The 17,706-nt window shown below is 39.9% G+C and overlaps 1 protein-coding gene across 5 annotated transcripts in view; it reads right to left on the bottom strand.

Moving 5' to 3' along the window:
- sema4d (sema domain, immunoglobulin domain (Ig), transmembrane domain (TM) and short cytoplasmic domain, (semaphorin) 4D) overlaps positions 1-17,706 on the bottom strand; it is a 49,972-nt gene that overhangs the window by 17,186 nt on the left and 15,080 nt on the right. For 3 of the 5 annotated variants that reach the window (XM_086053488.1, XM_086053489.1, XM_086053490.1), the window contains exon 2: positions 15,933-16,047. In XM_086053488.1, the coding sequence (XP_085909614.1) occupies positions 15,933-15,970 (38 nt within the window). In that variant the 5' untranslated portion in view covers positions 15,971-16,047. Of the gene's footprint in view, positions 1-8,187; positions 8,246-15,932; positions 16,048-17,706 lie in introns of all 5 variants that reach the window. The other 2 variants (XM_086053491.1, XM_086053492.1) reach the window with 1 other exon arrangement.

Genomic DNA, 17,706 nt, shown 5'->3' with positions numbered 1-17,706 from the left:
TTTCAATGTTTACCAAGTTTGAATCTCACAAGATGAGCAGAGTCTTGTGAGATTTTCAAACATCTTAAATTATGTCATGCCTGACTGTGGTTCAAACTCTTTTTTTTTTTTTTTTCAATGAGAGCTCCCGGAACAAAGTTGTTCCATCCCATTATCCAAGATGGTGTCTTCCCACATTTCAAATGCAATGCAGACAAGACTCTGGGCATCCGGAGAGCAGAGTAGCAAAGGCGGATGCTACAGAATTGGACATTCACTAGCTGCCAACCTCTCAGAGCTCTCGCTGGCTCACGCATCAGTGCATCAACATCAATGCCACAGAGACGAACTGCTTCTAATTCTTCCTCATGCCAACAGACTGCAAATCAATTTATTCTCACATAGGCACGAGGGTTTTTGGGATCGCACATTTTTTTCAGTGTGCGCTAACGCAATTGAAAACAGACAAATGATTTGAAACTAAATAATTATTTAGTTAGTAATTAAACTAAAATAATTTGAACCTCATTCTCATTGTATTAAAATTCGGTGAGGTTTGTTAAAAAAAAAAAAATTGGGACGATTAAAAAAATATATATTAAATGTGATTTTAAAAAAACTGTGATTTTACAAAATAGGAAAATAAAACACCTTAACCCACTGGAGTTTTTTTAAATAGTATTTGAATATATTTAATATAATTCTAAAAAATATATATACATTTTTTTTATTCATAAAATGAACACGATATTAAAATACCTCAACAGCAATGGAATTATGAAGAAAATGTGATTTAAAGGTGAAGTCAACCCCAACACTTTCTTGACAAGAATATGTTCTATGTGCCTCCACTAGTCAAAACACAGCATTCTGATTAATATTGTGTTTGTGGAATATGAGTGAAGCAGCAAAATCCACCGTTTTTTATCCATTTCAGGGGGCAGACATTTTGTCACTTTCTGTCAACTGAAAATGACATCCCAGGTGCTCAGGGCACCAATCACGGATCACCTGTTTTCTGAAGCTGAGCCATGATTGGTTGCTGGCTGAGCTGAAAATAATTTTGTAATGAAAATTTTTGGGTTGACTTCACCTTTAAAATGAAAGTCAACCCAAACATTTTTTTTTTCAAGAATATGTTCCCAGCAGGCCCACTAGTTGAAGCATGGCATTCTGATTAATTTTGCGTTTGTGGAATATAAATTAAGCAGCAAAATGCACTTGTTTTTAGCCATCTCTGGGGGCGGCCATTTTGTCTTTTGTCGACTGAAAATGACATCACAACTGCTCACAACGACCAATCACGGCTGACCAGTTTTCTGAATCTGGACCGATCCTAACCATGCATTTAAGGAGTTTAATAGCAAGTTAGTAAAACTCATACATTAAAGATTTTTTTAATTCTACTTGTTATATCCTGTCTTAGTTAATATTTTATGTACTTTGACCAAACAGCTGGATTATAAATCTCAAATCCCCAAATTGTATGAGCAGGATTTGCAAGATCAAGCGGTGAATCACATATGGCTTTCCTCCCTTCATCTGACCCCAGGGGGGAATCGGGAATCCTAACATTTATGATGACTCCTCGGATTATACCCGTCCAGCTCCCTAAAATCACCACGTGATACAGAAGTGAATTGTGCAGTAAACATGCCCCAGAAAGAGGGCAGTCTTCACTTGAAACAAAATGTTGAGGAGGGGGCAGATTTAGGCGTTAAATGCAAGTTTGGCTATCAATACGTCAATGAACGTGATACTGTCAACTAAGGGATGGGGGGGCAGTGGACCACATAGATCAAGAGCCTTAAAACAAATGCCGGCGGCTTTCGAGTTCCCTGCAGCATGATGAACTGAATCTGTCAGTCCAGCCGAGGCTTTAACAATCTCAGCATTTAGGCTTAACCAAGCTTTACAACTCCATCTGGCAATCATCCATTCGTACGATTATTGAAACTACTACTGTAGCTACAGGTGGATAAGTGTTTTCATTTATTTATTTATTTTAGTGTTTCAAAAGATACCTCATCGTAATTACCGATAGAGCAGTGGAATTTGTGTGCAGCTTGTAAAAAGATATCCTAAATGCACCGGCGTGACCTCTAGTGGTTGACCAGCCGCTGAGAGATGACACAGCAGTCTGGATGCATTATCCACTGAAACCTCACCGGATGACAGATGGACGGCTGGATGATTACATGATTAGATACAGTCGTATGCCTTATAGCTTGTCAAATATGCCTTAAATGTCAGACAAATTTTGGACTGCCACATAATCTCACCAAACCTCATTTCAACCAATAGGAAAGGATTAATTTAGCATTGGTTCGACTTTTTAGCATAATAAGACACATTTTCTGTAGTGACAGTGCTGGTAACCACAAGTGACCTAGTGGTTAGCTAGTCTGCCTCACTGTTCTAAGGTTCTGGGTTCGAATTCTGCTCATTCCTTTCTGTGTGGAGTTTGCATGTTCTCCCTGTCCCTTGTCTTTTACGCGTTTACATTTATGTGGTTAGTACGGTTGCCTGATAGTTGAGATTCTGAGTTTGAATCTTAGCTCAGGTTTTCCCGTACATGGGTTTTGTCCGCGTACTCTAGTTTCCTCACACATTCCAAAAACGTCCATTTTATGTTAATTGAAGACTACTTTGTCCGCTAGTGTGAATGGTTGTTTGTCTACATTAGCTGGCGATCAGTCAAGAGTGTACCTCATCAATTGCTCCAAGTAATCTGGAAAGGCTCCAGTTCGCCCTCCGAGCTTAATGAGGAACTTGCACAACACAACATGGATGGATACATATTTAACAAGGAGCAGCCATTGAGCGAAGATGTAGACAGCAATGTTAGCTTCTTGATGATTAACGAATGACGGGACACCTCATAAAACTGACGGACTGACAAATGACGGAAGCGTGTTTTTAATCAGTGAATAACTAACCGTGTCCATCACTGATGGAACGTTAGCCCATCACTGGCGGACGCCCAGTTCTCTTATTTTTGTGCGGGGACCGATGACGAACCAATGGACTTCTGACGGACTAACTGACGGACTTAACTGATGGACTGAGTGAAGGATTGACGGACTGACTATTACAATTCAGTTTGTCACGAAAAATACTGGACTGACGAATGATGGAAGGGCACCCTGACTGCTGATGGACCAGCAAAATACCCATCTCTGTTGATACTTCCCATAAAAAATTAGACAATGCTATGTTTTTTAAAGGTTAGACTTTTGATGTTAGATTCTCGCACCACCATGGCTTACTTGGGATCAAAAGCCAGGCGTTTCACATTTATGTTTTAACAAATACCATTAAGAGTGTTAACTTATTTTTATCACAGTGGTTAATTTCTGCTAAACACTTAACGTTCCCTAAAACATTGCCACACTCTGCTTTGATATGTTTTACCAGCATCACAGACTAGATTGCGTTCAACCCATGAGGTACATTTATACAATCCACGCCTTTCCTCAAGGACCAAGAGAACACAAGGGAGCCAAAATCAAACAATTCCTGGTTATATTAAAAAGTGTGGCCGAATGATCAATGACTGACCTAAAAAGGATAAGAGCCTGTGTGAAGGAAACACTATACAGACTATTACAGAGGATGTAAAATGGAAGCCCTCCTATATAATTACAAGCTGTAGGGCCACGGCGTAGCTAGCATGTCAACCTAAGGTGGCCACAGCAAAGGCAAATGAGGGGTCAGGTCCTGCAAAGGGTATATTTAGTTATGCCGATGGCAAGGGCTTTTAAAAAACAACACGCCCTTTCCTTTAGTCACATGGTCGAGGAGGATCTGAAAAACTTTGGAGAGTGAACATATGGGCGAGTGATGTGCCTCCCTTTCGCAGCACAGAAAGTTCCTTTGTAGTCATTGCTCTATTTAAAAGGAAAAGCTTGAGTTTTGACTAGCATCTGCAAAGTGGGTAAAAGAAGCTAGCGGAGATGCTAAGGTTAGCAGTCTACTCACTGCTGCTTCTTGTCAAACAGCACAAATGGATGAACTCATATGCATAACGGCAGTCACAAAAGATCCAAGTTAAGAGTCCAGTAGTACGTCCTTTTGAGCCAAGAGTGAAAGCGCAATGTCGAAAACCCTGAACACTCTACCCTAACACCTGACCTAATGTCTGCTTTGGCTAGTTCTGTCTAAAGTCGTCACACCTCTAATTATGTGAATTTGTGGAGCCGCAACTACTGTGTGAATGTGCAACGTCCTGACGACAACCCTCGTTGTCCCCGTTACACTAACCCTAAACTCTTAACCCTATTCCCTTGCCCTTGCTCTAAACCTTTACCCAAGCTCTTACCCTGTGACAACCCTAAACCAATGCCTAAACATTTGGTGAATACAGTCAGGTCACCACACATCTACTGTAATTATATATTGAGCCGTACCAGCTGTGTGAGTGTGCAATGTCCCGACCCTAACACCTAATCATATCCCAATTACCTATTTTAGAGAGGTCCATCTAAAACAAGTGAATAAATTCTAACTGAGGCAGCTACGGCGGTCAACTGGTTAGCACGTACGCCTCACAGTTCAGAGGTCGTGGGTTCGATCCCGGCTCCGGCCTCCCTGTGTGGAGTTTGCATGTTCTCCCCGTGCCTGCGTGGGTTTTCTCCGGGTCCTCCGGTTTCCTCACACAATCCAAAAACATGCATGGTAAATTGATTGGACACTCTAAATTGCCCCTAGGTGTGATTGTGAGTGCGGATGTTTGTCTCTGTGTGCCCTGCGATTGGCTGGCAACCAATTCAGGGTGTCCCCCGCCTACTGCCCGAAGACAGCTGGGAGAGGCTCCAGCACGCCCCGCGACCCTTGTGAAGATAAGCGGTATAGATGATGGATGGATGGATGAGGCAGCCACACTATTTGCCATAAAAGCAATTTGAAAGCAGTAGACAAAATTATTTGGAGCCTTTTCTGAGTCTGCTTACTTGCCCATGGATATTGTTCCCTTAGTGCCAATCTGATTATTGGATAAATGTTGCAAAAACAACCCCCAAAAATGTGACCATATTCCGCAATCTTGCAGGAAAAACCTCCATTTTACTGGCATTCATTACATAGGCAACAGAGTATGCAGTCTTCTGGTAGTTATTGTTCATTTAGCAAGCATTACAGATAAAGGACTAGGTGATGGGCGCCCTCAGAACCTTTCAATTGGTGACGTGAGATTTTGAGGTTGATTCAATAAGGGGTGATGGAAATTTTTGTCAAGAGCTCAAATTTAGTTGAGTGACCCTTAAGGTCCCTTAAGGTCACTCAAACAGGGGGATTATTAGAGGGATTAAACATCACTGAGGAAAAAAAGGGCAGAACCAGTAAAGTCATATCTGAAATAAGCTATAATGAAGCTCTTTTCCCCATTGTTTTATTGCAAGGGAATGCAAGTACATCCTGAAAATCTTTGTTTAATGACCAAAATGATTTTTACCTGATTCAAGAAACAACAGTCCAATATCCAGGAATTAATTTCACAGTCACACTGGTTGAAGTTTTGGTTAAAAAGTTACAGAACTGATTTCAAGCCACTGAATCATTTCAGATCATATCATTCTAAATTAATCAATATCGTCCATTAATCCATTCGGCAAACACGAATCTTGATCCAAATCGAATAACTACTAAAACGGATCGTTACACCCCTAGTATGCTAACACTTAACGTCTCAAAATCGATGATGCATTAAACAGAAAAGTTTGTCAAACTCCAACTTTTACATGCTACAGAGGCTTTCCACTGTATAAGAAAGTGTTCTTTTGGCAAATCAAGTAAATGCACCTATACTGGGTTGGTGTGTAAAAAACAATGAAGGGAGGAAATAGGCTACAACCTCGTCACAAGCAAACCGCCATTCACAGACAAGTCATTCATTGGAAGTTGTTTTACTTGAGGCCACAATAATGGCAGCCAGGCCTCTGGGGCACATTACGCCATCCTATTTTGGGACGCCGCTAAAGCCTAGTTGTAAAGCCTTGTGGTCTCAAGTGTGTGACTGGTAGTCCGATCTGTGGTTGTTTTGTTTTCCAAGCAGTCCAGGGCAGGTGACTTCACTCACTGTGCGGCAGGGGCGATTTTTGTTTTCATAAAGTCCTCCAACGGTAATACTAAATCTGCAAATCTGCACTGATCAAGCAAGTTTTTTAATTTGGTATTTGGGGGTTAACGGTTTGGGGTCTTTCCATAACAGCTCCTACGACATTCTGTTTTAAGGATTGCACGGAGGACTGTATCAAAGGCTCTAACGGACCTTATGTGGCCCACCACCCTTATTAAATAACATACAGTGAATATATCGTACAGACTTTCATGACTAGTCTTGACAGAAATTTGACGTAAAGTCATATAGGAGTGCAACGATTGACTGATCGACAACTTGTCGATTATCAAATGACGTAATCAAAATTTATTTTAATAATCGTTTAATCTTTTAGAGACCTTGTTTAGTTTAAAATGGTCCAAATCCTCAGAATTTCAGCCTCTCAACAGTAAATATTCTCAGATTTCTGTAGTGCTCTATAAAAGCAGATGTATTATCTTTGTGTTGAATCAAATGAAATTAACATTTAATTTTTTATTATGAGAAAAATGTAATAGACACTAAATTAATCCATTTACTCAAATTAATTCCTGTCGGGATAGGAGCGAAATGAGAAAAAATAGATGGGAAAAATATGAGAACAAAGTCTGAAGCAAAAAAAATTATTGCAGAGAAGAAAGTAGTGCTTTTAAAAATAAAAATAAAACATAATTCACGAGGTTAAAAAAATGTTAAAGGAACATTATATTCCTGCTCAAGACGGCTGTGGAATGAGAACAAAGACGAAATTTTACGAGAATAGTCAAAATTGGAATATTACAAGCAAAATCATAATATTAAGATGCGTGATTGTAAAAATGTAAAATGTTACAACTTTTTACAAGAAAAAGAGAGGTCATTTATGAGAAAAAAATTGGAACAGGAGAATGGATTCATCCCACTTACATTTAACATTTTTGTTCGGATTAGAATAATCCATTTGTTTTTAGAATTTCAGGACGAGCTAGATTAAATGCTCACACGGGCCATTTACGCCCCTGTTGTAGTGCATAATTAACCCTTCAAATCAACTCTCCAGCCAGCTACTTTAAGGAGTAGCAAACATGATCCTACATATCATCCTCTCTGCTTCCAGTTGGCACTCATTCCCCTCCCTCTTCATTCTCCCAACAGTCTTTAGCGGCCACTAATTTCATGGTGGTAAATTCTGGCCCGGCATGGACAACAACTTCCTTTTGGAGTTGTGTGTGAAAACTCATGGCATCACCCACAAAGGCTGCCACAGTACCTGGAGGGTGTCCTCTTGAATTTGGTAAGCCAACAGTTTAAGTAAAAAAATAAAAATAAAAAAAATCACAGAGCACAGGGTGGACAAACAACACAAAGACGAGCACGACAAAGGGAATCTCATGGTCTGTTTGGTCGGGAGCAATTGAAAGGATTTCAAGCACAAAAAGGGATAAAACAGTAAATAAATAAGGAGCAGTGAATTAGGGAGAGGAATCAAAGGAGTTATGCTGGCCAGAATTTTCATTGGTAGTACAGTACTTGAAGAAGCTTCAATTCATTCCCCAAAACAAGGCTTCTCAATATGACGCTGTAGATAAAGAGGAATTAAGGCCTAGATAGACCAATCCGACATCGGCCAACTGTGACCGACCCTTACCCGTTGTGGCGTCGAGCCGACTGTCGGCACACCGCGCTGGAAAAATACTCAGAAGTGTTAAATTACCAGATCGTCTTTGATCGGCTTTGGCAATTGGTTAAAAGACAAAGAACGGTGACAGAACAAAGTATTGATTGCATCGTCGCTGTCCTGTGAAAAACATGTTCATTTTTTTTTATTTCATTTTTTTTTTTTTTTTTTTAAATTATTTATTTTCAGATGACCAATCAAAAACCACCAAAAGGAAAAAGCAGGATGTCATCAAAGTCGCCAGGTGTGGTCATGCAAAAGGAGTAAAAACAAGAAAGGAGAGCAAAGCCCCAAGGTGATTCCAGGAGCAGGGGAGGAGTAAAGGGTGGTCCGGCGGGGAATGGTCGGGCAAGCATGCATTATTCGTGTTGGAGCGTGCAAGCACTCAAGCAGCTCGGTCACGGTCTGCACAGCACAGCAAAAAGAACGGGGAGTGAGGAGTAACGTTTCTGACCTTTGGCTCCTTACAAGATGCGACGCTCTTCCTCTGGGAGAATTATAAAATTCTCAAGCTAGGCGGAGGGGGCGAGAAGAGAGAGAGGATCAGACAGGAGGGTGTGAGTGTGCATGTGTACCTTTTAGGACGTGGAGGAAATATGATGAAAAGGGCCAATGGGCCAAACATTATCACAATATCACATTCACCCATGAAATGAACATAACCCAAAATCTATTAACTCATTCACTGACAGACATTTTCAGACCCTCTTTTACCGTAACTTTTGTAAAAAATATAAATAAATTCCTGGGATTGAATGGCTGGACCGTGATGACAAATACATTTGTCAATGGCAGTGAATGAGTTAAAGCGGAAGTCAACCCAAACACATTTTTTTCAAGAATATGTTCCCAGCAGGCACACTAGTTGAAACACGGCATTCTGATTAATTTTGCGTTTGTGTAGCAAAATGCACTCGTTTTTAGCCATCTCTGGGGGCGACCATTTTGTCTTCTGTCGACTGAAAATGACATCACAACTGCTCACAATGACCAATCACGGCTCAGACACAGAAAACAGGTCAGCCGCGATTGGTCGTTTATTCATCAATTTGTTGGTAGGATAATTGATTCTGGAACATTCCGATGAAACCTAAGCATCCGCTAAACTAACCTAACCCTAAACCTATCATGCCTCCAAACTTCTGTTGTGTTGGAAATGATTTGGTTGACCTCCAAATTGTACTGGACTTGAGGTTCTACAGCAGTTTATTGGGTCTCACACAGTTAGCATCATTTCCAGAATTTTACTTTTTAGCCTCGTTGCCACGCATCATTAGATACAAGCATCAGGCCACAGCAGGACAATGAGTTGGAGAATTCTATTATTTGGTGACAGTAAGTAACGAGGCACAGAAACATTGTGACAGATGGTCGGGGCATCCACTCACGACTGCTTCCAGTTGGTTCCACCAGACCGCTTCCCTGAGCCAGAAGAAAAACCTCACAACAGCGCTGAATGATTTCTCCTTGCACAAGTACACCAGTTTTTTATTCCCACAGGCTAACAACGGATTACATATTTACTCGTTTCACTATTCTGTTTGCGGCTCTGGCTCCGTTGCCACTGGTGTATCGTTAATCTCAGAATTAGAAAAAAGTAACAAATGTTGGTAGGCAAACACATCAACAAAGCAAACTGAATTTAGGTCATAGGAAAACAACAAATATGCAGATTTGTTATGATGTGTGCATAAATAAACTATATTATGCTATACTCTCATTTATGGCAAATGAAACCGGAGTTTAAAACAAAAAGTATTATGGAGGAATGCAGCATTAAAGGGGAAGTCAACCCAAACATATTTCTTTCAAGAATATGTTTTATGCAAGCCCACTAGTTGAAACAAGACATTCTGATAAATATTGTGTTATTCTGCGTAATACAACAATGGCGTCGAAACAAGGGTTAGGAACACTTTCTTGCTGAATAGAATATTTTTCAAAAATCACAATTGTTAATTCCTCTAGGGTTGTCACTTCAGAATATTTTTAGAATCTTCTATTTTATCGATTATTCTATTGACTAACTCATTCACTGCCATTGAGGAATTTACTTGTCTTTTCACAGTTCAGCCATTCAATTATTATTTATATTTCTTTCCAATTTTTTCAAACGTTAGGGTAAAAGAGGGTCTGAAAATGTCTGCCAGTGAATGAGTTAATCAAGTAAAATTTTATTGTGCATTAAAGTGTATAACCATGTTTTCCCTGATTAGTGGTTAGTAACCATTTTATTGTTTATTTGGTATTGTTTGATGATTTAAAAAAACAACAACAATGAAACAACAATTAAGCAATATCACATCAGAGAGACTGATGTTATACTCGCTCACCTTTTCCCCCCTGGTTCTGTTCTGTCATTGTTTTTCAAAGTAAAAGCAGATGTTTGCAAATGTCTTACTTTGATTAACAGCAAAAGTTAAATCAGTGTGCATTCATGATGGACTCCATAAACCTGAGAATAATTACAGTTGAGAGGCTGACATCAGTAGATTTGGACAACTTTAAATTAAACAATGGTGCTAAATGATTACTCAATTATTAAAATTGTTGTTGATTAATTTGATAATCAATAATTTGACGATTAGTTTTGACACCTGTAAATTCCTCAAAGGTCAAATGCCCATCCCTAGTTTCGATGTGTACAAATATTGCCCTGAACAATTAAAAACATCATTCATTTGACACTTTCCAGTGTAACCTGAATTAAATTAAGGTAAATAACACACCGGCAATTGGATTATACATTGATTCCTATCAATATTTCAACATACATAATGTGAAATCTCACAGGGTCAGCTAGCTCACAAGCTATCCCACGCAGCCCTTCAGTGTGCACTCCAGACTTCACTCCATTGTTGATGCCCAGACAAAGAAGCCAAACACAGATGCAAGCGAGCACAAACAAACCATACAAGTCCCTGCGCCTCCTGGCCTCCTCTGACAGCTTCGATTGAGACGAGTGAGATGATGACATTGGTGCGAGATTGATGAGCTGTGGGTCAAAGGCTACAACCCTTTCGACATGGTTAGGAAGCACTCAGACTGTTACCCGCTCAGCTTCAACAAAACCCGCTGACAGACGATGCGGAGGTTTTTCCTGCGTGATTCAGCCACGCCTTCATACGTCTTTATCGTAGCCTGAGTGCGAGCCCTTTGGTGACACCAAGGTCTGGAGAGGGCACCGAGAGGAAGTGGAAATGGCGTGGACTTGAATGAGGACTCTTCAGACTCGAAACTAATTCATCACATGGTTCCCACTCCAGAAACTCAGTGAGTAGGAAATGTAATGACAGATGACAGAGCAAGGTCACTCCAGTTTGACACCCAACTTCCCACTAGGGACAATGATGCTCCCAATTAAGAAACAGTCAAGACTCAAGAGCCCACTTGCATTTTAAAAAGAAATCATGAGAGTTCTGTGTTTCTCAATTTTCAGGATTCTTACAATGAATTAAAGTCATTGAGGGCTTTCTCATAACACAAAAGGTCAAAATTCCAGGCAAAACTGGCTTGGTTGCACCTCCTGGTACGTAGAACCACAAAAAGTGTCTCAAGAAGCGCCATGTCTTCAAAGACAACTAAATTCATCCAGTGTATACTAGACAGATGGGTGAAGAAAAATTGCAAAACATTTTAGTTATCCATTGCATGTATGTATGTATGGTTTCCATTTGCTGAATTGGCATAAAAGAGCAAACGACCGAAAACCAACCTTTTAACACTGGAGTAGCCATTTTGAACATTTCCAGGATCAAAAATAAATGTGTTCAATTGTTTTGGTCCGATTGCAATCAATTTTGAATTACATGTACTAGATAGAAGATTACGTAGCTTTTGTTGTAGCATGTTTGATGACTTTCTATAAGTGAATTATATTATGAAGATCCTTTAAAAAACCCTAGATCTAAATTTGTTGAAGGCAGGTGTTTGTGGTGAAGCAGGTTCCGACCTTACTCAAGACTTAACTGTCTCCACCGTGAAGAGTGCAAACCAGGACCAACTGTTGAGCATCTCAAAACAATCACAGCTTGCCATTCTGTTCTGCCGTGTGTATAAGTGAGCATGAAAGCTAATCTATTCTTAGCCTTGTCTAGTAATCGCTAATTAAGGGTGCTAAAGAAATTGACTTAATTATGCTAACACTGTATTGTACGTGCCTGTTGCCAGCGTTTAGCGGCAGCTCCAGCGCTAGTGGCTAGCAGCGCTCAAGTGCCTCATAAAGGCTGACGAGTCTCGTCAGATTACTTTTAAAGGCATTTTAATAGACGTAAATGGTTTGGATAATGGATGGATGGATGGACTCAGCACATTTTGATGCTGATAGCCTGACACAGTTGCTGTTCCTACTGAGCACTTTTTAACAAGCCAGGCTTACTCAAATGAGTTGTTTTAGCCGGGCAAATTGCTACTGTGGTTCTGACGTCACTTTGTCTCATCGACCAAAATCTATGGGGAGATTGTTTTATCCAAATACCCGACCGATTATTTAATAGAAATTTCGGTATTAGATCTGCATACAGAAATATTCGATAGCTGCGGCCCTAATATGGTTTCAGTCATGTTGATTTCCAATTAAACAAAAAAAGTGGTATTTCTTTTTGGAATTTTATCGATCACGTTACTTAAGAATGATAAAATCGATAGTTGCTGAATGGAATGCGTTCAGAGGGTAGCTGCATCCCTGGCTTCTCTAAAAAATAAAACAAAAAAAAACATGAGGTGCTCTTGACTCATGCAGAAAGCAAAGCACATGGATATACAGCAGACTTGACATTTCCTGCAATGGTGTGGTCATTCCAGGAAAAGTCACTCCACCACCCTCATCTCTAAATTTTCACACATTATCCTTTCTGCAATCCACCGCTCCACCCCCTATCTATAATCATCCACGCTCCCTGACAGCACTGTCAGTGGACATCACTGCAGGTGGGGGAGGGAAACAAGGGGACTTGGACTGGACAGGAACGCCTTGGTTTTGGTCAAAAGGAAGACAAAGAATAAGCAGTACTGAGTCGAAGGCAGATTCTCCTGGTGGACAAACAGCGACGGTCCAGTTGCACAAGGGAAAAGTAATACAAGTAGTATTACTGCTTTTTTTCCCCCTAACATTCTTCCCTAAACACAATCAACTGGAGGAATGTTTCAAAATGTACAAAAATAGTCCAAAAGTTGTTTTCCAAAACAACATACAGCAATTGAACTGTGATGCTAGTCGACCTCTGTTTTCACTTTGAAAACCAAATTTCCCATTCAGCTTAACACATTTTTGAATAATTTGTTCCAGAGTCCAATTGGTATAGGCAATGCCCTCATATTATGTTTGATCTGATCATGGTGTACAAGATTATTAATGGTTTAGTGGATATGAACTGTCACCTGTTTTTTGGAGTATGCAATATCGGATCAAACGAGAGGTCACAATTTAAAACTTCAGTAGGACATTTTTTTTTTTTTTTTTTAAACAGGGTCGTCCCATTATGGAACAATCTTATTAATGATGTTGTCAACTCTCCCACACTGGCAATTTTAAAAAGACGCATGGCTCAATTATTATTTGATTATGATTTGATTTGTTTAAATGTTGTTGTCGTCGTCTGTACAAATCATTCACTTCAAGAGGAAAAACTTATAAGAGTGGATGAAATTCCTGTTTAGTGAAATACTACAGAGGAAGGGAGGAGGGGAGTTGAGTTGAAGAGGATTACAGGGGCAAATCTGGCTTTTCAAACTTTCCTCATATCAAAAGCATCTGTACAGCTTTAACACTGGTGGATGCGTGAAAACCACACAAAATACAAGTGTTCAAAACAGACAAATATGAGCAAGGTCAACTCTGTTTGGAAAGGTGCTCTGGAGACAGGCCAGTTTGTATCTGAGAATATCAAATGGAATGCTTGTATCCAAGAGGAATGTGGACCGATATCCCGCACTGAGCAAATGTTTGTTTCAAAGAAACAAGGGGACATTTGTTAGCAATAGCATGTTTTGTGCGAATTGGAAAGCAAATAAGAAGTCCCTTCTGCTTTCCTTTGTATGGCTGTTAAGTAGTTGCATGTTGGTGGGTGGACTTTGTTCCCTATAGGCGGTGGGGCACCTCCTCCAACTTTTCCCCTCACTTCCTTTTTGAATAACATTTATCATTCTTCGCTATTGAATAATCGTGCGACAAGACAGACTAGTAACAGGCGCAAAATAAAAAAGGACGGGCCCTCCTTTTCAATCCCTGCGGTTGCTGAGATACCTTTCATCAGAGACGCACAATTCGTCAACATAATCGCTTACTTTCACTTCACAATGACAAACTCCAGAGGGGCCTCAATGAAATATTGTTTACTCTTATTTTCAAATGTAATGGCTGTCTTTGATAAGAATTGTCTGCAGATGTACTGGCAACAAAATGAGTCTTTAACATTTTTTAAACACTTGAAATGCACCAATTAATCAACAACTAATCGATTATCAAATTGACAGGTATATTGATGATTGATGAATCGTTTAGAGGCCTTGTTTAACTAAATTTCAGCCTCTCAGCACTGAATATACTCAAGATTTCTCTCTATCTTTTGTGTTAATTGAAAATAAGACAATTGCAAGCATCTGCGTTTTCTTTCGAAAATAATTTTCAAAATTTTTTATCTAATTTCTGACATGTTTTGGACCAAACTAGTAACTGAAACAATCAATTTATGCTGGTGCATTTTCTGAACTGTAAATTTGAAATACTGTCCTGTTTTTTTAATAACGGGATAGGAATTCAAAAATGTAATTTTTATCCGGTACATTGATTAATGTAAAATAGAAAAAAATAAAACAAACCCACAGGGAAATCAACTACGATAATAATCATCAGGCGCAGCCCTTTTAAACACTACTGCTTTATATCGTTGCTGTCCGATAACAACCTCATTAAACAGATTTTCCATTTTCTCAATGATCTACAGTTAAACGTAGCTATGCATGACAAATGAAAAGTTTGAACACGTGTTTTTAATCGGTTCATCTGTCAACACGTAATTCCACTTCGGACGCTTTTGAAGATGAGCGGACAAGAACTGGTTGTTCTTATTTAGTTTTAATCAATCAAGTTCAGACAACATTGGCTAATGAAGGTCATGGCATATTGGTCATCAGCAGAGCTGGGCATTTTACTAAAAAAAAATTGCGGTCCGTTTATGGCCTTCCGCCTACAGCCGAGGTAACCCGTCGTACCGTCCGTTTAGCTGCCATTTTCTCCGGCCGGACGAAATAGTAATCGCCTATAGGTCGGTCTGGCTATCATTTTAAACGGGCTTCCGTTAGCCTTTCCGACTACCAACTTCAACTACCACTAGCGCCCCCACCAGCAATATTTGAAACGAAAGACTCACCGCGGCATGGAAGCCTCACTGCAGCAAGACTAAATGCAACTCCTTTTAGCACCTTCCAGGACCTTTTTGGAGCTCTATATACCTTTCAGGCACTTGGAAACCTCGCCGCATTTAAAGGAGATGCATTAAGTCCGGCTTCTATGCCACGGTGAGTCTTTCGTTTCAAATATCGCCCAGCGGGGCAGATGTGCCAACCAATTTTCCACTGTGCGTCTTAAGTTCACATTGTGAGAAACAGGTTGCGTTCTGTCCTCATAATAGGAGCGGCCTTGTTGTTCGCAAAGATCCCTTTCAGCTGACCGGCCTCTGGTGCTTATTCCGCTTATTATGAGCACTGATGGCAGATTGTTTTTGCTTACCGCACCTGAATTCTCAAACCCCACGTGGAGGAATGGAGTGAAAGTTGACAAAAGAAAGCAGAAAAACAATGAAAAGAACTTAATGGTGAGGCAATTTCAAGGAAAATAACTTATTGTAACAAAGCCTCAAAGGCCTTCAACTGGTTCTTTTGTCAGTGGTAACAAGAAATGCAAATCAGCCTCCGTGCAAATGTCATACAATTTCAGATGGGGCAAAAAAAGTCATCCCCACCCCCCCTCCCACACACACAACCATAACCACTTACTCCTCAGTGTTATGAACTCCCTCACCCCAATGTACCCCTGTGGTGGTGCACTGGAACACTCCAAAAACACTTCCCAGAGAGCGAGTGGAGTGTTATTGCTTGAGCCACAGCAGCAACACTGCATGGATGTCTTACTTTCACATTGAATAAACAGGCTAGACAGAGTACAGCCAGACACTTACATGAAGAGGACACGCCACTTACTTATCGCTCATAGCGTCGACTAGCGTGTAGTGGTTCATTAAAACGTCTTCTCACTTTCCCACGGGCACAATTAAAACGGGTTGAGGATGTGGCGGAGGACTCTCAAAACGCCAATCTGCCAAGAAAAAAAAAAGCAGAAAAGAAGGTTAGTTAAGAGCAAAAATTGCCTTATCACGCTTGAAATTCCTTCCACTGTGATTATTCATATACACAAAATGACAATCAGGCCGTGAGACGATTCCAAACTCAGCAGACATGCTTCAGTGGCTCACAATTGCCCTGATGAGGCCTGCTCGCTCAGAGACAAGTTCTATGGGATACTGTTACCGTGGAGACTGACGCAGCCCCTCACTCAGTGGGCCAGCTAGCTAAACAGAGAGAAGTAATCCTTGAGGTAGAAAGCAAACAGTATAATTGCTATCAAAGAACACACAGGGCAAATGCTGATGCAAAAAAAAAAAAAAAAAAGATCACGCAGTACTGATGTCACAGATTGATGATCGTTTCGTTTAATAGCAACCCTTGTGTGGTGCTCAGTTTTTATTAAATTTTTTTTTTTTTTTTAAATGACCCAAGGCATATCAGAAACCTTCTCTTCATGATGATAACACACTGTTATGGGACTTTCTTTTTTTTTTTTTAACTACATTTAATTTTTTTTTTAATTAGTTAATTCATAAATGTGATCGAACAAAGGTAAAGGGCAAATATTAACAATGTTTGCTGTTCATATGACTTGCAATTGGGATGTAGTAAACATCTGTTGAGCATTTTAACAGAAAATGATTTGATTGTGTTGTTTTGAAAACCCCAAACTCTAGCAGGTCCACCAGGCCCATCAACACTGGCTGAGTAACAAAAATACGAACACCGGGGGCTGGGTGATATGACTGAAAAGTATATCACGATATAAGTGTTTCATATTGGTCAATATCGATATATATTGATTTTTTTTCCTTTTTTTCCAACTATTGAAAATAATGACTCGAAGAAAAATACATTTAGGTTATTTTATTTTAACATAATACTTAACCTTTAATAAGAGGTCAATGTAACTCTGAAAGAGTGAAATAAACTGGTCGATATTAAGATTAAATAAACTCCATTTTAAAGATAATGTGCTTAGAGGGGCTGAGAAATGTTTGAAAAACTGTCACAATCTAAGTATTTCATATCAGTCAATATTGATAATTATTGATTTTGTTTTAAACATTTTCTTTAAATAACAGTTAACTGTTTTTTGTACACCGTTGTGTAGTGTAATGTGCAGTTTGTCCTCCATCAGTGCAATGTAAATGCTTATTTGCATTATGCCCAAAGCAGTTGTTGACATATATTAGCCTTCATTCAATGTTCATCCAATGTAAGTGAACGAATACTCTCTTGCAGTGCATACATCATCGTTGACCAACCGTCTTTTTAGCGAACTCATTATTGCCGTAGTCCATTCATATTTTACTTGCTTGATTTTACCTTGAGTGCGATGCCGGTGTCGGATAAGGCTAACTACTGCTAGCATGTCAAAGACAAGAACTCCTCTACTTGTACACCATGGCTCCATCCACGGGTTTTTAATAGGGTTATCATGCATAATATAATTTAATTGTAAGAGTTGTACTGAGTCGAGTGGTCAATTATTTGAGCGAAGTTACGGCGCTCACTCGCTGGTCGCAAGCATAGCGCATGGCCGCCGGGCCCGCGAGCATAGCATGGCGAACAGCTCTCGTCTTGCTAGCACATAAGACTCGGTTCACTGAAAATAACTGTCCCTCTT

This window comes from Filicampus tigris, chromosome 15 (assembly GCF_054856515.1).
Source record: "Filicampus tigris isolate MCC_2025a chromosome 15, RoL_Ftig_1.0, whole genome shotgun sequence".
Taxonomy (NCBI): Eukaryota; Metazoa; Chordata; class Actinopteri; order Syngnathiformes; family Syngnathidae; genus Filicampus; species Filicampus tigris.
The sequence above is the reverse complement of the archived record's forward strand: the minus strand, read 5'-3'. Positions and strand labels throughout refer to the sequence as shown.